We start from the raw sequence: 20,673 nt of genomic DNA on the forward strand, positions 1-20,673 counted from the left end.
GATAGTCTACAGAACAAACCATCATTATACAATAACTTGCCTAATTACCCTAACCTGCCTAGTTAATTAATTAACCTAATTAAGCCTTTAAATGTCACTTTAAGCTGTATTGAAGTGTCTTGATAAATATCTGGTCAACTATTATTTGCTGTCATCATGGCAAAGATAAAATAAATCAGTTATTAGAAATCAGTTATTAAAACTATTATGCTTAGAAAATGTGTTGAAAAAAAGCTTCTCTCCGTTAAACAGAAACTGGTTAAAAAAATAAATGTATATATATATATATATATATATATATATATATATATATATATATATATATATATATATATATATATATAAAAATCCAGAGTCCCAAAAATATAGTGATGCAGAAATTTGATCAAAATTCAGAAGAACACTTGTGGGTTCTCTAAATATTTTCCTCTGTGGGTTTACATTGGGGAGGTTTTATTCTTAAACAGTAGAAAAGTACATGACTGTGTTTGTTTTATATTGTAAAGGAAAATCTTAAAGCATTGTCAATGTTTACCATGCGCTATTTTACTCAAACAATCCCATTGTAAAAGCCCACAGGAAAACCTCAAGGGAACCCACTACGAATTATCCTTTGTGCATTGCATTTGTCTCAACTGCACATATGCTACGTGTACGTGCAAGTTACAAAGCTGTTTTAAATATAGATAGTTTTCTTATAAAAAAGCATTGCTTCGCTACAAAAGATCTTTAGTCGCTTATTGGAGCCATGGGGTACTTTTTTTATTTTTATGGATGGGTGTGATTTTATTGGAATTGTTTTGAGCGATTTAAGAGAAACACTTGCCCTTTGCTTGAGCTTAAAAGACTTGATATAACTTTGGATTCAACTGAAAGAAGTAAGTCATTCCTTGAGGGTGCAAAAACCATGCGCTAATTTTGATTTATTAAATTTTGACGCCTGAAGCAACATTCTGTTAAAATTATTATTTTAAAATCATACTTTGCTTATTAATAAACATATTTGAAGTTAGCCCCAAGCAGAAAAGCCAAGTTGCCTGAGTGAAGTAGGCTACTGACCACTCCCAATCAAACAGATTAATAATTCACACTCTTTGTTCTGTTCAATAATTATTGTTATGCTTTATTGTAGTTTGGAACCATTGTTAATATGGTAATTTAACTTAAGGAAAAATAACAGTAGTGACAACCTTATAAAGATATTTCCAAAACAACAACAGACTCGACTCGAGTCAATGGTCAGACCGACTCCATCATCTGTTTTTGACTTTGACTACTAGCTTTTGATGTGATGTCATTTCGGAGTAACATGACAGCAAATAGGACCCAGCAGAGCTCTCCGGCGAACCTCACCTGTCCCCAAACGCACTTTTACTTTTCCACCTGAAGTCGCCTGCAGAATCCCGACATCTGTCAGCCTGAAGAGATAACGGCATGTCTCTTGCATTGCTCTGCAGTTTGTTACTGGTGCACGGCTCGCTCGGGGAGATCGTGTTCCGCTGTCCGAGCTGCACCGCGGAGCGCCAGGCAGCGTGTCCCAAGCTCACCACCTCTTGCGAGATTGTCAGAGAACCGGGTTGCGGTTGCTGTCCGGTTTGCGCCCGGCAGAAGGGCGAGCTGTGCGGGGTCTATACGCCGAGATGCGGCAGCGGTTTGAGGTGTTACCCGAGCGCGAATTCAGAGTTACCGCTGGAGCAGCTGATACAAGGACTCGGACGATGCGAGAACAAAGTGGACCTAGAGCCCACCATGACCAACCAGGAGTCAGCAGCACACAGTGGTGAGTCTCAAGACTTGTTTGTGAGCATGAATTGATGCACTGCCGCTGCAAAAATGCACGCATAACACACGGATGATGTTGCACTTTGATGTGTCCTCTCCTCTTCATGTGTCAGGACTTGGAAAATCAACACCGAGTCAGATATCAGTGCAGGGTCTTTGTTCTGGCACCCTTTTCTCCACCATCTTGTTTGATTGTTTATACAGCCCCTTTGTTAGATCAACTTCTGCCTAAACTGCTGCTGGTGTATCTGCTCATCACACTTACTTGATTTTGCTTGTGTATAGTTCCCAAGCATGCCAGGCAATGTTGAAATATCACTTATTTTCATAAGAATTAGTGCAATATTAATAAGACAAGGGGATTTGTGGAGGTAATTTAAGTTATTTTTATTTGAATTATTTAAATATTTAATCCTCAAACTTTCCGTTAGTGCTTAAAAAATAATAATACTTTAAATATAATATTTAAAGTCATAAATAACTTTGAAATAATTGAATTAATAAGTGATTATATTTACTTTAAATATTTTGGGGGATTATTAAGTGGTAAGTATCTTTAGATTTCTACTTGATTGCAAAAGAAATATAGCACAAAGGAAATTCAAAATCAAAGTCACATTTTACATTTCGAATGGCCTAAGTATGGGAAAAGGAGAGAGCTTGTCTCGAAATAAATATCCATGCTTTTATGAGTATCGTCTTAAGGTTTAGATATTGGAAATCAATGAGACTGTCCACATTTCTGAAAGCACAGCACCTGCGTGAGCAGAAGGATGAACAGTTTTGAAATGTATTTGTCCATGGGACCATTGATCTCCTCAGTAAGCAAACAAAGTTATCATCTTTTAAACTGTTGACACTGCGACGTTTGGCATTCTTGTTTCATTTGCATCAGCCTCTTGGAGGAAAAAAAATACAGTATGGTGAAAAAAACTGAGAAATCACAAAGTATTATTATTATTTTTTTTTTATTTCTCTGGGACAACTAGTCCTTTATAAATTGGTCTATGGGAACATATTTCTATTTCATTGTATCATGCACAATGCTGGCTTTTGCCATGATAAGATCATTCATCAGATAGTGTGTGGGTGTCAACAGAGGCAATCTCTTTTTTTTTTCTACAGTCTAGGATGAGCAGTTCCAACTCTTTTGCCATGCAACTAAAATATGTGACCTAGATTTCTAATAAAATAAAGAATTTTCAAATTACCGATGACTAAACCGTGCCAAATGCCTCTGCTTCGCAACAAATTTGCAGCCGTTATCCTGTTGTGCTATTGAGTTTTCCAAGAAATCAAGGGTGAAAGGCTAATGTTGCCTGGCATAAATTGGACTTCTGCACACTGGACTTTGAGGCCTGTCCAAGCACCCTTTTGATTTTGCCCCGCTACACACTGTCTAAGCAGCGTCTGAATAGTGTATTTTTGGATACCCATAAACAATACGCAACAGGGTTCCCCAGCACAACCAATTAATCCGCTCATTTCCAACCCAGGTTTCTATTATAAAAAGTACTGCCAGCACTAAAATTAAAATTCACCTTTATTCACCCTCATGCTTTTCTAACCATGCATTATTTTCTTCACTTTGTGAAAAATAAAAGCTTTTGTTTCACACACACACACACACACACACACACACACACACACACACACACACACACACACACACATACACACACACACATGTAAATCATACTCCCTGTGTGGCTCTTGAGAAACAAAGGGTGAAATGAAGGGTTATTTTTGCAACAAAAGAAGAAAAACAAAATATAATACTAGTCCATAGGACTTGGATAAGCCGATATAAGCCATTTCATTAATGTTATATATCACAGTATAAAAGATATTTATGTAAGTTCAGTCAATTAATAGTGTGTGTTTATATATATATATATATATATATATATATATATATATATATATATATATATATAGATATTACTTTTCAAAGCATATCTTCAGTTATGTACTCAGTTGTTGTATAAGATTAAACCCTTTTTTCTGCAAAAACAACTGGCTGGATGTACTTTATCCTATTTATTACACGGCTACTTGCCACAAGATGTGGAAACTAGTCACAGAACATTGTTATGAGCTGTTATAGTTTACATAACATCTAATATTTACATACTAGCTATGTAATTGCGTAACAATTTAATAGGCAACGCTGGCAGAAACGAAATCGTCTGAACAGAGCAAAGACAAACCTATGTATTCAGTCACAACATGGTACCAACCGTGGAGGGCTGTTGATAATGGGGCATTCACAGTCACCATGATCACAACCCTAAAAGAACAAACTCCTGATTGGTTAATGCAGCGCGAATGAGCTGGGCAGGGTATAAGCCAATTTAAGCCATTTAATTGATGTCCAGGATATATATAGTATAATATTATTTCTTTAAGTTCAGTCAATTAATAGTGTGTATATACATATATTGACCTCAAGTAAATGATTATTTCTTTTATACTTTTTAAAGCGTATCTTTAGATATGAACTCATTTGTTGTGTAAGATTAAAGCATTTTCTCTGCGAAAACAACTACCTGGATGTACTTTATCCTGTTTATTACACGGAGACTTGCCACGAGATGTACAAATTAGGCACAAAACATTATGAGCTGTAATAGTTTGCATACCATCTAATATTTATGTTATTCACAGACTATGCTAGCGTAGGCGTCATTGTGTCACGCGCGTCCTTTCGGTAGTAAACAAAACAGCTCACAGTCAGCTCACGTGTGATTGATGTATTCGGCCTCGAATACATCAATATTAAGACAGAAATTACATTTTTTGAGATTTATACCTTTTAAATACTTATGTGATACTTTTAACACCATTTGGAGGTGTCCATGTTGCTGTGAAGACCGCCTTTTCGCTTCTCTCCTGACTGTAAAAATATAATTGGCTGAATTAGCTGAATTAAGATTGTGTGTAGGGGTAGAATCGAGATCGCAATCTATTTTCGATTTATCGTGCAGCCCTATTGGAGTGTTTAATCACTTGCTGTCTCCTCCCTTGCCATAGTAAGTTACCGCCATATGTGATAAATGAACTCAGTACAAAATAAACGGTTATGATAATTACTGAACCGATACCAAATTGTTCACGTCTGCATCACGGTTTATTGAAGAAACTATTTTTACACCCCTAGTTTAAAGTGCAATTTAAAGGCTTAGGTAGGTTAAGTAGGTATGTTAGGCAATTCTACATTAGCTCATTTTGATAACGTAGCCCTATATACATTTCTGGAGATTGCGAATTATGTAATCAGAGGTACATATGGCTGCATTTAGTCTTTAAACTGAAGGCTATGACACGGTTCCTTTTCGCGATTACCAGCAGACCACTTACCTTTGTATGGCCGGCTTTTCTGCTGTTACTAGTTTGTCCAGTGGCTCGCCGCGAACAGTATGTCGACAGACTTGTGACATGGAGCGGATTTGATTGTGACAGCGGGGTTGAAGTCCGATAAAGAACAGTTCCAAAAAGCAGGTAAGACAAAAAAAATAAATAAATAAACAAGTAAATAACAGGGTGAGAATGTGGTGAGATCTAAAAAAATAAAATAAAAATCAAGCTGCCGCAAGGGTTTTTCTTTTTCTGGATTACTTTTGAAAACACTGTCAGTTGGTTTAAGGAAAGGGCGTTGGGCGCTGGTCAATCAGTGCTTTTGAAAACACTCGGTTGGGTTTAGGGAAGGAGGAGGGTGAGTCAGTCGATTGGTCAGTTAGTCAGTCAACAGCGGCCTCTGGTGGATTTATGTGAAAACAGCAAGCGCAAATGGCACTCGCAAAACAAATTTGAGATCTCAAAAAGCATACACAGCGGCCTCTGGTGGATTCGCAAAAACAAAAACTGCTAAATGACGTAGCTCCTGGGACGTATTTGGCACTCTCCAAAAATGTATATAGGAGTATGTATTCAGAATGAGCCTGGGCTGCAGAAATAAAGGGCGAATACTATTGAACTTAAAATGACTATTAATATTATTATTTATTATTCCAGTCAAGACATTTTTCCAGAAGAAAAAAAAAATATGGCATGTATTTGCTTCATTAAACATAAAATATTTAAAAAAAGATAATATTTTTATTCATTTTCCCCTCAACTGGATGTGCAACACGCATTTCAAAATACTATAAAAATAACCGCTTAGAAAAGACAAAGATGAGGATCAGAGGTCTGGAATGTAACACCTTGTAGTGAGCTTCATAACTGCAACATTCATTCATTCACTAATTAATCAGCCTTAATAGGTGCCAGCATAGGTCAGCATTAATTGCCGTTTTTGTTAAGTAGAAATGAGAGTAATGGGCCAGAACTGACACTGGCCCATTTCCAGAATCCAGACATGGCTTTTAGAAATTACACTTACTAACTGCTTTTGAAATGTTATCAGAGAAAACAGTAATACATTAGTTAGATGTATGTTATTGGCCACACACCTCAGCTCAGTGACCCGTCGATTAGAGTTGTAATTAATTGTTCAATCATCATTCACTCCCTCATATTCAAACTTCTGTTTTCCTTCTGGTAAGAAAACAATAATGAGACGTAATGCAGAACAAGCTCCTGTTTTTTTCATATAATGACAGTGGATAGTGATTTATATTGATAACATTTATTCATTTTCCTTTAGCTTAGTCGCTTATTTATCAGGAATTGCCACGATGGAAAGAACCACCAACTATTCCAGCATGTGTTTTATGCAGCGGATGCCCTTCCAGCCGTAACCCAGTACTGGAAAACACCCATACACTCTCACATTCACACACACACTCATACAATATGGCCAATTTGCTGGACATCAAGACTCTTTGGATTCATCTTCAATGCCACCACCTTCATCTTTCCCCAGACATGCTCAATAGCATAGAATAGTCATTCCGAGTCATTTTGACTATTAGTAAATACGTTCACATCCATAACTATATCTTGTTAGTCTCGCTGCTGTTTTTGACTGCTTGGTGCCATATTGTGACCTAATAATATGTGATGATGTTATCCTTCATCAGCCCATTTGGCCGTTTTTGTTTTTGTCAGCTTTACATGTAATTAAAGAATTATGAAACCTACAACTCGGAACAATGTTGTGTCTAATTTTGATGTTTTGTGGCAAGTAGCTCTCAACCTTATAGTGCGTTCACACCAGATGTGGATAAAGCATCAAGCGCAAATGATTTACATGTTAAGTCAATGCAAAAATGCAAATAGACATCCTGCAGTGCTATTCACCCGAGTTGAAAAATCTGAAATCCAGGTGGTTGTTTTCACAGAAAAAAGGCTTTAATCTTATACAACAAATTAGAGCTGCAGTATTCTGGCTTAAATTAGAATCGCAAATTTTTTATTATTTTTTATTTTTTTTCTTAAAATAAAGATCACGATTCTCTCACGGTTCTGTAGATGTAAAATATAGCTTAATTTAAGATTATTGTTTTTTTCTCAAACATATGGTAAAACAACAATATTAATATTATGTGTAGGTCTACTGGTTTCTATAAATAATTATATTCTACTTATAATAATTCTGATGTTGAATTATGTTATGTTGAATTATGTAATATAGGCCTATGCTTGCAGTCCGTCATTGAGAACATTATTAGACCATTTAATCCACTGGTAAAATCAGCATTATATAGGCTAGATGAGTTATACTGAAACTGTAAACATTTATTTTTTATGCACATGTGGGTTCGATATGAAAGAAAAAGCATATCAAATGCTTGTCGCAGTTATGTGTATATATACTGTACATACATACACGCACATATACATTATATATATATATTTATATATATACACATACACATATAAACACACACACACATATATATATATATATATATATATATATATATATGTGTGTGTGTGTGTGTGTGTATGTATGTATGTATATATATGTGTGCATGTGTATATATGTGTATGTGTACATATACACACACACATACATATATATACACACACACACATATATATATATATATGTATGTATATATATGTGTATATATATATATATATATATATATATGTGTATATATATGTATATATATATATATATATATATATATATATATATATATATATATATATATATATATATATATATACATATATATACATATATATTAGGGATGTGAAAAAAAAAATATTTTTTCTATTACACTTCTAATTTACGTTATAGTGAAAGTATTGTTTAATTATACCCATTATATAAATTATAGATATGCAATATTGGCTGTTGTTTTTGAACATGTGATAAGAAATGTAATTGAAAAGAAAATAACATAGAAGCCATTATCTCATCCATGGTTAAACCAACAACTAATAAAATACCATTGTGAATATTATGAACCCCACCACCACCGTTCTTGTTGAAGGACACTGAATAGACAGAATAAAAACAAAAAATACTTCAAAAAACTGTTCTTCTTCTGAAAGAACTTTTTTTTCCAATGCACAGAATTCCAAAAACTAAAATTAACTAAATAAATCTAAATAAAACTCTGCCTGGGAGATCTGGCAGAACAAAAGTATTCTATATAATACTAAAAGATACAGCCCTGCTATTGTCATCTGCCTGCCACAAAACAGACACAAAGTTTTTTTTTTTTTCTTTTTTATGTTTGAAACTGACTTGCTGTGGCAGAATGTGGCTGTGTTGATGGTTTGGTGCTTGTGGAGGATTTAGCAGAACATAGCTGGGCTGATTGAGGGGATTGATGCTTGTGGGGGTTTCACAGACAGTATCAGGAGAGGATGCTTTTAGTGCATGTGATAATACATTACATAGAAGGTTGCGCAGTGGCACAGTGAGTAGCACTGTCGCCTCACAGCAAGAAGGTTGCTGGTTCGAGCCTCGACTGGGTTCTCCCCATGTTGGCGTGGGTTTCCTCCGGGTGCTCCGGTTTCCCCCACAGTCCAAACACATGCAATACAGGTGAATTGGGTAAGCTAAATTGTCCCTATTGTATGTGTGTGAAAGAGAGTGTATGGATGTTTCCCAGTGCTGGGTAGCAGCTGGAAGGGCAGCCACTGTGTAAAACATATGCTGGATAAATTGGTGGTTCATTCCACCATGGCAACCCCAGATTGAAAAAGGGACTAAGCCGAAAAGAAAATGAATGATTATGCATAGAAGATGTTGACAGATGTTTAATATCTCTGCCTCTGCTGATTTCACTTTTGCACATATTATACAGTATCAGTTTGTTTTATCTGCAGCACCACTGACTGTAAAATGCTTCCACACAGAACCTCAAGTTATATATTTTTTTACTGGTGGAGGACCAAGAAATGGCTCAGCAGCACTCTCACTCTTTTTCATGGTGCCCAAATGTATTTGAGGAGTTTCAAGTTAATAAAAAGTGACGGGAAGCTATGCTAAGGTTAACTAGCCTATAGCATATATCTTGCTGTCTGCAAAAGACAGTAATGTAGACGTACCATATAACTCCCATAAGTGCATACTATTCGACACAACTGCAAAAGCATCGTTTTAACCTTTATAAACGAACGTTAACGTTACTCTGTCAACAGTCTATTGTCTAAATTACCGCGCTAACAGAGCTAACGTTGCGTAAACAGAGAGCACCCGGTTGCAAACTTTAAAAATGCAGCGTAATGGAAAATCCCGAACAAACTCCGCTCCAAGTTTATAAACTGCATCTGGAACCCAATTAAGGTACAAAAATCTATTTAACAAAAATAGTGATGCAGTGTTGTATTTTTTTCGCTCAGCCGAGCCTTCTCTGTCTGCTGTTGTGGAGAAGCTTGCGCCAGAGACCTTTTACCTCCGCCCCGCCCTCCGACTGAGCGTCCGTCTCTCTCTCTCTCTCTCTCTCTCTCTCTCTCTCTCTCTCTCTCTCTCTCTCGCTCGCTCGCTCTCTCTCTCACTCATGCACTGTGGTCTCAGGAGGAAACGCTGCTTTTTGATATAGTGTTTTTCTTGCTCCCGAATACAAATAATTTTTCAAGTATTTGTTCGAAATAAGTATTCGTAAAAACACGCCATTCGTGCCTTTCCGAATACCGTATTCGGGTTCGGCTCCACCCTTAATATATATATATATATATATATATATATATATATATATATATATATATATATATATATACGTATATATATATATATATATATATGTATATGTATATATATATATATATATATATATATATATATATATATATATATATATATATATATATATGCACCGTGAACTCGAATTGATCCGATAATTGTAACCGAACCATGAGACCAGTGTAGGTCCACACCCCTATTTTAAACTAAATGCTAGTATCTTGTAAAATGATATTATGTAGTTATCATGGCAAAGACAAAAAAAATTAGCTATTAGAAATTTGTTATTAAACATATTGTAAAAAAATAAACATTTCTTATCTAAACAGCGCAATATATTTTTTTAAATAATAAAAATTTCACAGCAGTACTAGTCATTTTGACTTTAACTGTGTTTACATATACATATATATATTTTACATTCAGGAAATCCAAGAATTAATGTATGTAATAGATGTGATCGCATACATGGCAGATTTCTATATGGGTGTTGTTACTGCATGAGCTTCCACTTAATGGTATACCTGTAACAAAACATTGTGATTGGTCACCCAAACATTGCATCTCAAATAAGATGCAATGCTCATTCTGAGGCTGAGGATTACAATTCCTCAAATCCTGAAGCATTTCGTGTCACAGAATTATCTTGAAACTTTCCGATTTGTGCACGGCCTTAACTGTGAGCAAATTGCACCACCTGTAGTTTGCGTTGTACATATGTCAAGCAGATGCCTTAGACATGATCCAGCATGCTGTCGGACCTGATGAGAGTAACATCTTTAGTAATGATGACTCTTAACTTCTGTAGCGCTTCGGTGCTTGCTTGCTTGCATATTCCCTTGACTTTAGTTTTAGATCAGCTACAAGAAATCTTGAATTTGCTTTGTCCACATTCAGGGTTTTAAATGGAACCATTCTGCAATGTGTGCGTGTGGATAGCCATCATTGCTCAAAAGTGTTCCTGGGATAGTTAGGACCTCTGTCATCATTGTGACCTTTTACATGCCACTTAAAGGATTAGTTCTTGCAAAAAAATGGAAATTTTATCATCATTATTTCCTCTTCCTTGTATTCCATCTCTGAAAGAGCTGCTCTTTTTCCACATGACGGCATCATAAAAGTATACAACATAGAACTTCTGCAAAAGTCATTTAATCAAAGGTTAGTTTGTTAAGAACAAGCTGCAGTATAAGCTATAATTCACTAAACTGAGGCATTTTTATGGTGTAATCGTGAGTCAGAACAGATCTGATGGCCACAAGCATTGGTTCACAGAGGAAGATTATGAAAGTTGTGCAAATTTTATCTGTAAACTTTTGCTAGATCAGTTAAATTTTGGACTTCTCTTCCCACAAAGATGACTTCAGAATATAATTAGCATGTTTGTAGGATACGTTTTGGCAAAAGTCTGCAAACATAAAAAGCATAAAGTGCAATGTCAATATTAAGCTTAACATCATCTTTTTAGGGACCGAGCACCGAACGGTGCAAGGCCCTATTGGAATTGCTCCGTTTCTTATTAGGGACCGAGCACCGAAACGGTGCGTAGGCCCTATTGGAATTGCTCCGTTTTTTATTATTATTATTATTATTATTATTATTCCGCCCCCTACCGGGGCACTTTTGAGGGTCTAAACATGCCCGAAAACTCATGAAAATTTGCACACACACCAAACCCGGTGTAAATAGCAGGTTGATATGGGTCTCGGAAGTGGGCGTGGCAAAATGACTCGACAGCGCCACCTAGAAAAATTAAACGGACGAGCCCCCGATCCACGAATCACACACATGCACGAAAATTGGCACACACCTCAAACATGCCAAAACATACGAAAAAGTCTCTTGGAGCCATATCTCAAACCCAACAGGAAGTCGGATATTTTTAACTTCCTGCGGCGAAAAAGTGGCGTTTTTGCCATTTCCAAGCGTTGTATTTTAACGAACTCCTCCTAGGGATTTTATCCGATCGACACCAAAATTGGGTTTTATCATCTAAAGGCCTTGGCGATGTTAAATTGCGAAGCTTTAGAGTTTTCGTCGATGGGCGTGTCCGTGGCGGCCTCGCAAACTTTGACGATTCGCCACAAAACAGGAAGTCGTTATAACTCAGGCATGCATTATTCGATCTGCCTCAAAATTCACACGCTTGATAACAGTCCTGACCTGAACCCGTTTACATGCCGATATCCAGATACAGATATAGCGCCACCTGCTGGCCACAGGAAATGACATGTTTTACAGTGTAACAAACTCCTCCCACAAATTTTTTCGTATCAGCACCAAATTTGGGTAGTGTTATCTGAAAGCTCTAGCGATGTTATATTGTGAAGATCTAGAGTTTTCGCAGAGGGGCGTGTCCGTGGCGCCATGACAAACCTCAACGCTTCGCCATGGAAAAGGAAGTCCTGATAACTCAACCACACAATGTCCGATCTGCCTGAAACTTCACATGGTTGATAAAAGTCCTCTCCTGAACACATCCACATGACAATATTGAAGTGGGCGTGGCAAATTGACTCAAAAGCGCCACCTACGAAAATTAATCGGACGAGCCCCCGAGCTACGAATCACGCACATGCACGAAAATTGGCACACACCTCAAACATGCCAAAACATACGAAAAAGTCTCTTGGAGCCATATCTCAAACCTAACAGGAAGTCAGATATTATTAACTTCCTGCGGCGAAAAAGTGGCATTTTTGCCATTTCCAGGCGTTGTATTTTAACGAACTCCTCCTAGGGATTTTATCCGATCGACACCAAAATTGGGTTTTATCATCTAAAGGCCTTGGCGATGTTAAATTGCGAAGCTTTAGAGTTTTTGTCGATGGGCGTGTCCGTGGCGGCCTCGCAAACTTTGATGATTCGCCACAAAACAGGAAGTTGTTATAACTCAGGCATGCATTATCAGATCTGCCTCAAAATTCACACATTTAATAACAGTCCTGACCTGAACAGGTTTACGTGCCGATATCTAGTTACAGTTATAGCGCCACCTGCTGGCCACAGGAAATGACATGTTTGACACTATAACAAACTCCTACCACAAACTTTCCTGTATCAGCACCAAAATAGAGTGGTGTCATCTAAAAGCTCTAGCGATGATATATTGTGAAGATCTAGAGTTTTTGCAGAAGGGCGTGTCTGTGGTGGCATGACAAACCTCAACGCTTCGCCATGGAACAGGAAGTCCTTATAACTCAACCACACAATGTCTGATCTGCCTGAAACTTCACATGATTGATAAAAGTCCTCTCTTGAACACATCTACATAACAATATTGAGTCAGTAATAGCGCCATCTGCTGGCAGAAGGTAGTTTGGCTTGTAACTCGGCCACACAATGTCCGATCTGTCTAAAATGTCACATGGTTGATGAAAGTCCTCTCCTGAGCACATCTACATAATAATATTGAGTTTTTAATAGCGCCACCTGCTGGCAGAATGTAAATTGTCTTATAACACAATCTCCACACAATTTCTGATCTGCCTGAAACTTCACATGTTTGATAAAAGTCCACTCCTGAACACATCCCCATAACAATATTGAGTCAGTCATAACGCCACCTGCTGGCAAAAGGTAGTTTGGCTTATAACTCAGCCACAAAATGTCCCATGTGCCTGAAACTTCACATGGTTGATTAAATTCCTCTCCTGAAGACATCTACATGCCAATCTTGAGTCACAGGTATAGCGCCACCTGCTGACAGGAGGAAGTTTGGCATAAATCTGTATTTTTCTTAGGTTTTTTTTATATATATTAGCTTATATTATTATTGTTCGCTGTTCTCTGTCATCGTAAGGTCACCGGGCGGCGGTGAGCCTGGGTGCGAGGTCCCTATCATCGCTGCTTGCAGCTTTAATTATTCTTCTTCTTCTTCTTCTTCCGCGGAATGAATCGCGGTTTTGAGGGGCTAAACATGCCCGAAAACTCACGAAACTTCGCACACGCCTCAGAAGTGGTGAAAATTTACGTTTATTATGGGTCTCGGAAAGGGGTGTGGCAAAATGACTCGACAGCGCCACCTAGAAAATTTAAACTGACGAGCCCCCGATCCACGAATCACGCAAATGCACGAAAATTGGCACACACCTCAAACACGCCAAAACATACGAAAAAGTCTCTTGGAGCCATATCTCAAACCCAACAGGAAGTCGGATATTTTTAACTTCCTGCGGCGAAAAAGTGTCATTTTTGCCATTTCTAGCCGTTGTATTTTAACGAACTCCTCCTAGAGATTTTATCCGATTGACACCAAAATTGGGTTTTGTCATCTAAAGGCCTTGGCGATGTTAAATTGCGAAGCTTTAGAGTTTTCGTCGATGGGCGTGTCCGTGGCGGCCTCGCAAACTTTGACGATTCGCCACAAAACAGGAAGTCGTTATAACTCAGGCATGCATTATCCGATCTGCCTCAAAATTCACACGTTTGATAAGAGTCCTGACCTGAACAAGTTTACATGCCGATATCCAGATACAGTTATAGTGCCACCTGCTGGCCACAGGAAATGACATGTTTTACATCGTAACAAACTCCTCCCACAAATTTTTTCGTATCAGCACCAAATTTGGGTTGTGTTATCTGAAAGCTCTAGCGATGATATATTGTGAAGATCTAGAGTTTTCGGAGAGGGGCGTGTCCGTGGCGGCATGACAAACCTCAACGCTTCGCCATGGAACAGGAAGTCCTTATATCTCAAGCACACAATGTCCGATCTGCCTGAAACTTCACATGGTTGATAAAAGTCCTCTCCTGAACACATCCTCATAACAATAATGAAATGGGTGTGGCAAAATGACTCGACAGCGCCACCTATAAAAATTAAACGGACGAGCCCCTGATCTACGAATCACGCACATGCATGAAAATTGGCACACACCTTAAACACGCCAAAACATACGAAAAAGTCTCTTGGAGCCATATCTCAAACCAAACAGGAAGTCGGATATTTTTAACTTCCTGCGGCAAATAAGTGGCATTTTTGCCATTTCCAGGCTTTGTATCTTAACGAACTCCTCCTAGGGATTTTATCCTATCGACACCAAAATTGGGTTTTGTCATCTAAAGGCCTTGGCGATGTTAAATTGCGAAGCTTTAGAGTTTTCGTTGATGGGCGTGTCCGTGGCGGCCTCGCAAACTTTGACGATTTGCCACAAAACCGGAAGTCATTATAACTCGGGCATGCATTATCAGATCTGCCTCAAAATTCACACGCTTGATAAGAGTCCTGACCTGAACACGTTTACATGCCAATATCCAGATACAGTTACAGCGCCACCTGCTGGCCACAGGAAATGACATGATTTACAAAGTAATAAACTCATCCCACAAATTTTTTCATATCAGCGCCAAATTTGGGTGGTTGTGTATCTGAAAGCTCAAGCGATGATATATTGTGAAGATCTAGAGTTTTCGCAGAGGGGCGTGTCTGTGGTGGCATGACAAACCTCAACGCTTCGCCATGAAAAAGGAAGTCCTTATAACTCAACCACACAATGTCTGATATGCCTGAAACTTCACAGGATTGATAAAAGTCCTCTCCTGAAGACATCTACATGCCAATATTGAGTCACAGTCATAGCGCCACCTGCTGGCAGAAGGTAGTTTGGCTCATAACTCAGCCACACAATGTCCGATCTGCCTGAAAGTTCACATGGTTGATAAAAGTCTTCTCCTGAACATATCTACATAACAATATTGAGTCAGTTATAGCGCCACCTGCTGGCAGAAGGTAGTTTGTATTATAACTCAGACACACAATGTCAGAACTGCTTGAAACTTCACATGGTTGATAAAATTATTCTCCTAAAGACATCTACATGACAATACTGAGTCACAGTCATAGCGCCACCTGCTGATAGGAGGAAGTTTGGCATAAATCTGTGGATTTTTAAAAGTTTTTTATATATATCGGCTTAAATTGTTATTGTTCACTGTTCTCTGTCATCCTGAGGCCACCGGGCGGCGGTGAGCCCGGGTGCGAGGTCCCTATCATCGCTGCTTGCAGCTTTAATGTTATTTTTGTATTTATCTTTGTTTAGAAGACTTGGCTACCTAATTGCAGTACTGGGCAAGCTACTTGTAAAATGTTGGGAGCTAAGCTATTAGCTAGTCTACTTAAAATAGCTACACTAAAAGGTACTCTTTTGGAAATGTAGCAAGCTAAGCTAAAAGCTACATAGCAAAAGTAGCTTAGCTAGATTCATTCATTAGTTTTCTTTTCAGCTTAGTCCTTTTATTAATCTGGGGTCTCGCAGCGGAATGAACCGCCAACTTATCAAGCATATGTTTACACAGCGGATGCCCTTCCAGCTGCAACCCATCTCTGGGAAACATCCATACACACTCATTTACACTCATACACTACGGACAATTTAGCTTACCCAATTCACCTGTACCGCATGTCTTTGGACTGTGGGGTAAACCGGAGCACCCAGAGGAAACCCACACGAACACAGGGAGAACATGCAAACTCCACACAGAAACGCCAACTGAACCAGCCGAGGTTTGAACCAGCAACCTTCTTGCTGTGAGGTGACAGCACTAGCTACTCATATTAAACTTTATTTTACATCTAAAGAATTGTGAGAAAATCGTGATCTTGATTTTAAGCAAAAAAATTGTGATTCACATTTTAGCCAGAATCGTGCAGCCCTATTCCCTATAGTTTTTGTAATATTGTTCGTTGTTGTGTGGGAAGAAGAAGACGTCGGCGATATCAGGTAAGTAATATTGACCTTATTCTAAAATGCGGAAGTGCGCCTGTTTTCGCGATTGTCTTAGAACTTCCGTTTCAGTCGCCTATGGGAGAAATGACTAGGAATAATAAACGGCAAAAAATGGTCAAACTACTTGCTCTACAAACAAATGTTTGCATGACTATACAGACCAAGTAGAATAATATAACAAGGAAATATCAGTTTAAAACATCAAACAGCGAAATGAGCAGTTTTTAATGTCTAAAAATGAATGGAAGTGAATGAGACCGGAAGTCTCGTGCCAAAAAGATTCAAATGTCAGCGCCCGCTTGTCTGCGGAGAATAAGGTCAATACTTTTATTTTTTAAATGCACAACACGTGTAGCAGTTGAGGTGTGTGTGTGTGTGTGTGCACTCTCTCCTCTCTCCCGGCTGCTGCTCCTCTTCTCCTTAAGAAGGGTGTCTCTCCGGCTCAATCACTAGAATAAACAGGTGTTATTTATTATTTCTGATTGGCCTGCCGATTAGCCGCTGGGCTCTAAGCATGCTCCCCCCCTTTTTGGGTTTTCAATCATGCTTACCTCTCCACATTATTGTTCAAAACCACTATAGTATTTTAAATACTGTATTCACATTAAACATTGTTTTTTTTTCATGTAAGTGCACTTGGGCACATTTTGCAGAACAAACAGTGCATACATTCTACATCCTTTTAACTGTAATGAGAGCACTGCATCAGAATTAACTTTCAGACATGTACTTCGAGAAATTGTCCTGCTTCAGAAATAATTCCTTTACCGTCATCTTTTCATCAAGCAAGTTTCTCATGTCAGCCAGTGGATTGATTAGCAACGTCACTGACTGGAGTGAGAGGTGGCAGTAATTTACCAAAAGTTTGTTTTTGACCACCATATAACAGGAAGAAGAAGAATTCGGCATTCTCGCTATCATATGGATTTACTTTCATTGGCCAGACTTTGGCTTCTCGGCTCCATGAATGGTGTTGGCAAAACTTAATGAGCCCCGATCTGTAAATGTAGCTTGTGTGGACGCTACTGCGCTACTTGCTTAAAATAATAGCTGCGCTACTGAAAATCTATCTGATTTAGAAAGTAGAGACGCTACTGCCACGCTACTGAGAAATGTAGTTAAGCTAGTAACTACTTGCAGCAGTGTTACTGCCCAACATTGTCTAATGGTGAATTAGGGAATGCACTTTCACTAAAAACTAGGGTAGGGTAAGTAATCCAGAAAATGGTCATGCAGAGTACGCATGAAAATAGAAGTTTCTAATAAAATTGTTAGGGGTTTTACACCAAGCACAATGACTATATAAATATAACAATAAACTATATTCGTGTCCACACCAGCAAACGGTAACGCTGTTTAGTTTTAGTTTACGCTTGCATTGCCTTCTTGTAACCAGCAGGTGTCCTTAGAGTGGTATATTTGAACATCTGACTAGTGAATCCAGCTCATGTAATCTATCTAGTCAAGAAATTTTGCAATCACAGTCGGTGTAGCAATAAAACAAAAAAAAACAACAAAAAAAAAAAACAACAACACAATTTATTTTTCCCCAGCATTTTCAAAGGAGGCAACACAATGATACCGAAAATATCCTGTACACCTGAGGCACTTTTATTTTTAAACATTTATTTGTTTACTAGGCTGGCTTATATAGATTCTAGGGCTGCACAATAAATCATTTCAGCATTGATATGATATCACAATGTGCACATCAGCAAAACACACATTGGAAGATATGCAATGGTGAATCTGAATTATAGTGGACCAGGAGCCACAGAATTGTATTTAATCAATGTATTTAAATGGGATTTATACAATATATTAAAAAAAACTTACTTAGATTTTTTTGTCCAATACCTACATTTTAAAGTCAAAACCAGATTGTTTTACAACCAATTGATTGATTGTTGTTGTTGTTGTTAATCTTTCAAAAGGGGGCTTTACATCAAACAGCTTCTTCACAATGTTCTTTTCATTTCAATGGATTCTGACTGGCTGTCAATGTTTTTTATCGTATATTAGCTGGACAAATACATTCTAAAAGTCATCTCAATGATATCATTTCTCTAGATCTTTATCGTTATAGCTTTGGTCTGAATATCATTACAAACCATACATGAATGGAAAGCTTATTTATTCAGCTTTCAGATAATGTATGGATCTCAGTTTTCGAAGATGAATGGTTTTGTGTGTCCAGGGTCACACATGCTCAATGTCTTACTCTTAATATGTCGGCAAATGTTACACACTAGACTTACATTTATGAATCAACAACAATTGTGGTTTCAGCTACAAATCTCCAGCTACAAGTCCAATGTTCATTATCATCAAATAAAAACACTATTGAGCTATCCCTTTCAGCCTATGGTGACGCAAGGTAAAAGCAGGAAACATTAATAAATAAAAAAAAAAAATGTTTATATACATTAAAGGTGCCATATACTGGATTGGTTTAATAAGTTACATTGTTTTCTGATGTCAACAAAGTAGGTTAATTGCTTCGATAAGTTTGGGTCATCAAATGCAGGCTGAAGCGCGCATATTAATGATCTCAAAGCTTTTTTTATGATCTCAGAGCTGCAAATGAGTTGGTGTGCTCTTGATCACAGGCTGCTCTTAAGGTCTGGTTGAATGACCTAAAGTAGGCATACATGCAAATGAGGAGGGTATGGCCCATGAGTCTAGTCACAGTTTGTTTTGTCTTCTGATTGGCCAATTGTCCACTGGGGTTTTACATTTCTGGATTTTACATGCAAACGAGGAAACCATGTTGTATGAGGCTCACAATATGCCCATTTCCATATACTGATCTTTTATTATTATTATTTTTCGAAGATTTACTGAAGAATGTTGGAAGCCTGTAACCATTGACTTCTATAAAATGAAAACAAATACTATAGAAGTTACAGGTTTCCAACATATGTCAATAGATCTACTTTTGTGTTCAACAAAACAAAAAAAAAAACTCCAACTATTATGGAACAAGTAAAGGGTGAGTAAATGATGTCAGAACTCTAAATCAATTTCAAGCACAGTCATTGCTCATGAGATAAAACCAGATATCAAGATGCACTTTTGCACCTCGATTCTCACCAGAAAATCCAGGCTCCTCGCCACAATCCTAAAAATACACCTCATGTTTATTCAAGCCAGTGGTTTATATTTAACGTTTGTTTTTTTAATCTTCACCTCTTTCTCATTGTATCGTGTGTACCTTGATTGCGCTCGCATCCCTTCAGGGTCTGATGTGCTGAGACACGCTCTCTTCAACACCTTTCCAGCACCGGCAGTGGGGATGCTTTGTGTGGCGGTTGCTTGTCCAGACCTGTGACACCAGAAAAAGGCTCCTTCTAGGCGCCGTGACTTACTTCTGCTCCGGGGCATTTGGAGTCTCATGGGTGTCAAACAAGCAGTTGAAAAAGCCAAATAAAGGGCCTTTTTCCCCCCGCAGGCCATCCTAGACAACCCCCCACAGTCAGCAAAATACACAGTCTGACATATCCAGCCATCTTTCACTCTGCTGTAAAGCTGGCTGCCTGCCTGTCCGACTGATACACAGTTGAAAATGTCAATATTGATGGCAACACATATACTCACTATGAAATTACCTCAAACAATACAAGCCTAGCAAAAGTGGTGATGTTAATATCTCTCGGCAAACAGCTGCATTCCTGTCAGTAGGTTGATTTTGTTGTAGTACCTGACAAGAATTATGATTTCAAGCTGCTGTATTAGCTTTCATGCTGATTTCAGCTTAGTTGTGTGTAGCAGTAGGGCAGCAAGTAGGGCTGTCCAATATGACTATCCATCCATCCATCCATCCATCCATCCATCCATCCATCCATCCATCCATCCATCCATCCATCCATCCATCCATCCATCCATCCATCCATCCATCCATCCATCCATCCATCCATCCATCCATCCATCCATCCATCCATCCATCCATCCATCCATCCATCCATCCATCCATCCATCCATCCATCCATCCATCCATCCATCCATCCATCCATCCATCCATCCATCCATCCATCCATCCATCCATCCATCCATCCATCCATCCATCCATATATA

General features: G+C 38.2%; 1 protein-coding gene across 1 annotated transcript in view; it reads left to right on the forward strand.

The window, feature by feature from the left end:
- The first annotated feature begins 1,434 nt into the window (after nucleotides 1-1,434).
- The window catches only part of igfbp2b (insulin-like growth factor binding protein 2b), a 54,556-nt gene continuing 35,317 nt past the window's right edge, over nucleotides 1,435-20,673 (forward strand). Inside the window, exon 1 of the mRNA NM_001126464.1 lies at nucleotides 1,435-1,780. Coding sequence (NP_001119936.1) covers nucleotides 1,435-1,780 — 346 coding nt within the window. The remainder of the gene's footprint in view (nucleotides 1,781-20,673) is intronic.

Source organism: Danio rerio, chromosome 9, assembly GCF_052040795.2.
Source record: "Danio rerio strain M-AB ecotype USA chromosome 9, GRCz13ab, whole genome shotgun sequence".
In the NCBI taxonomy this organism is placed as follows: domain Eukaryota; kingdom Metazoa; phylum Chordata; class Actinopteri; order Cypriniformes; family Danionidae; genus Danio; species Danio rerio.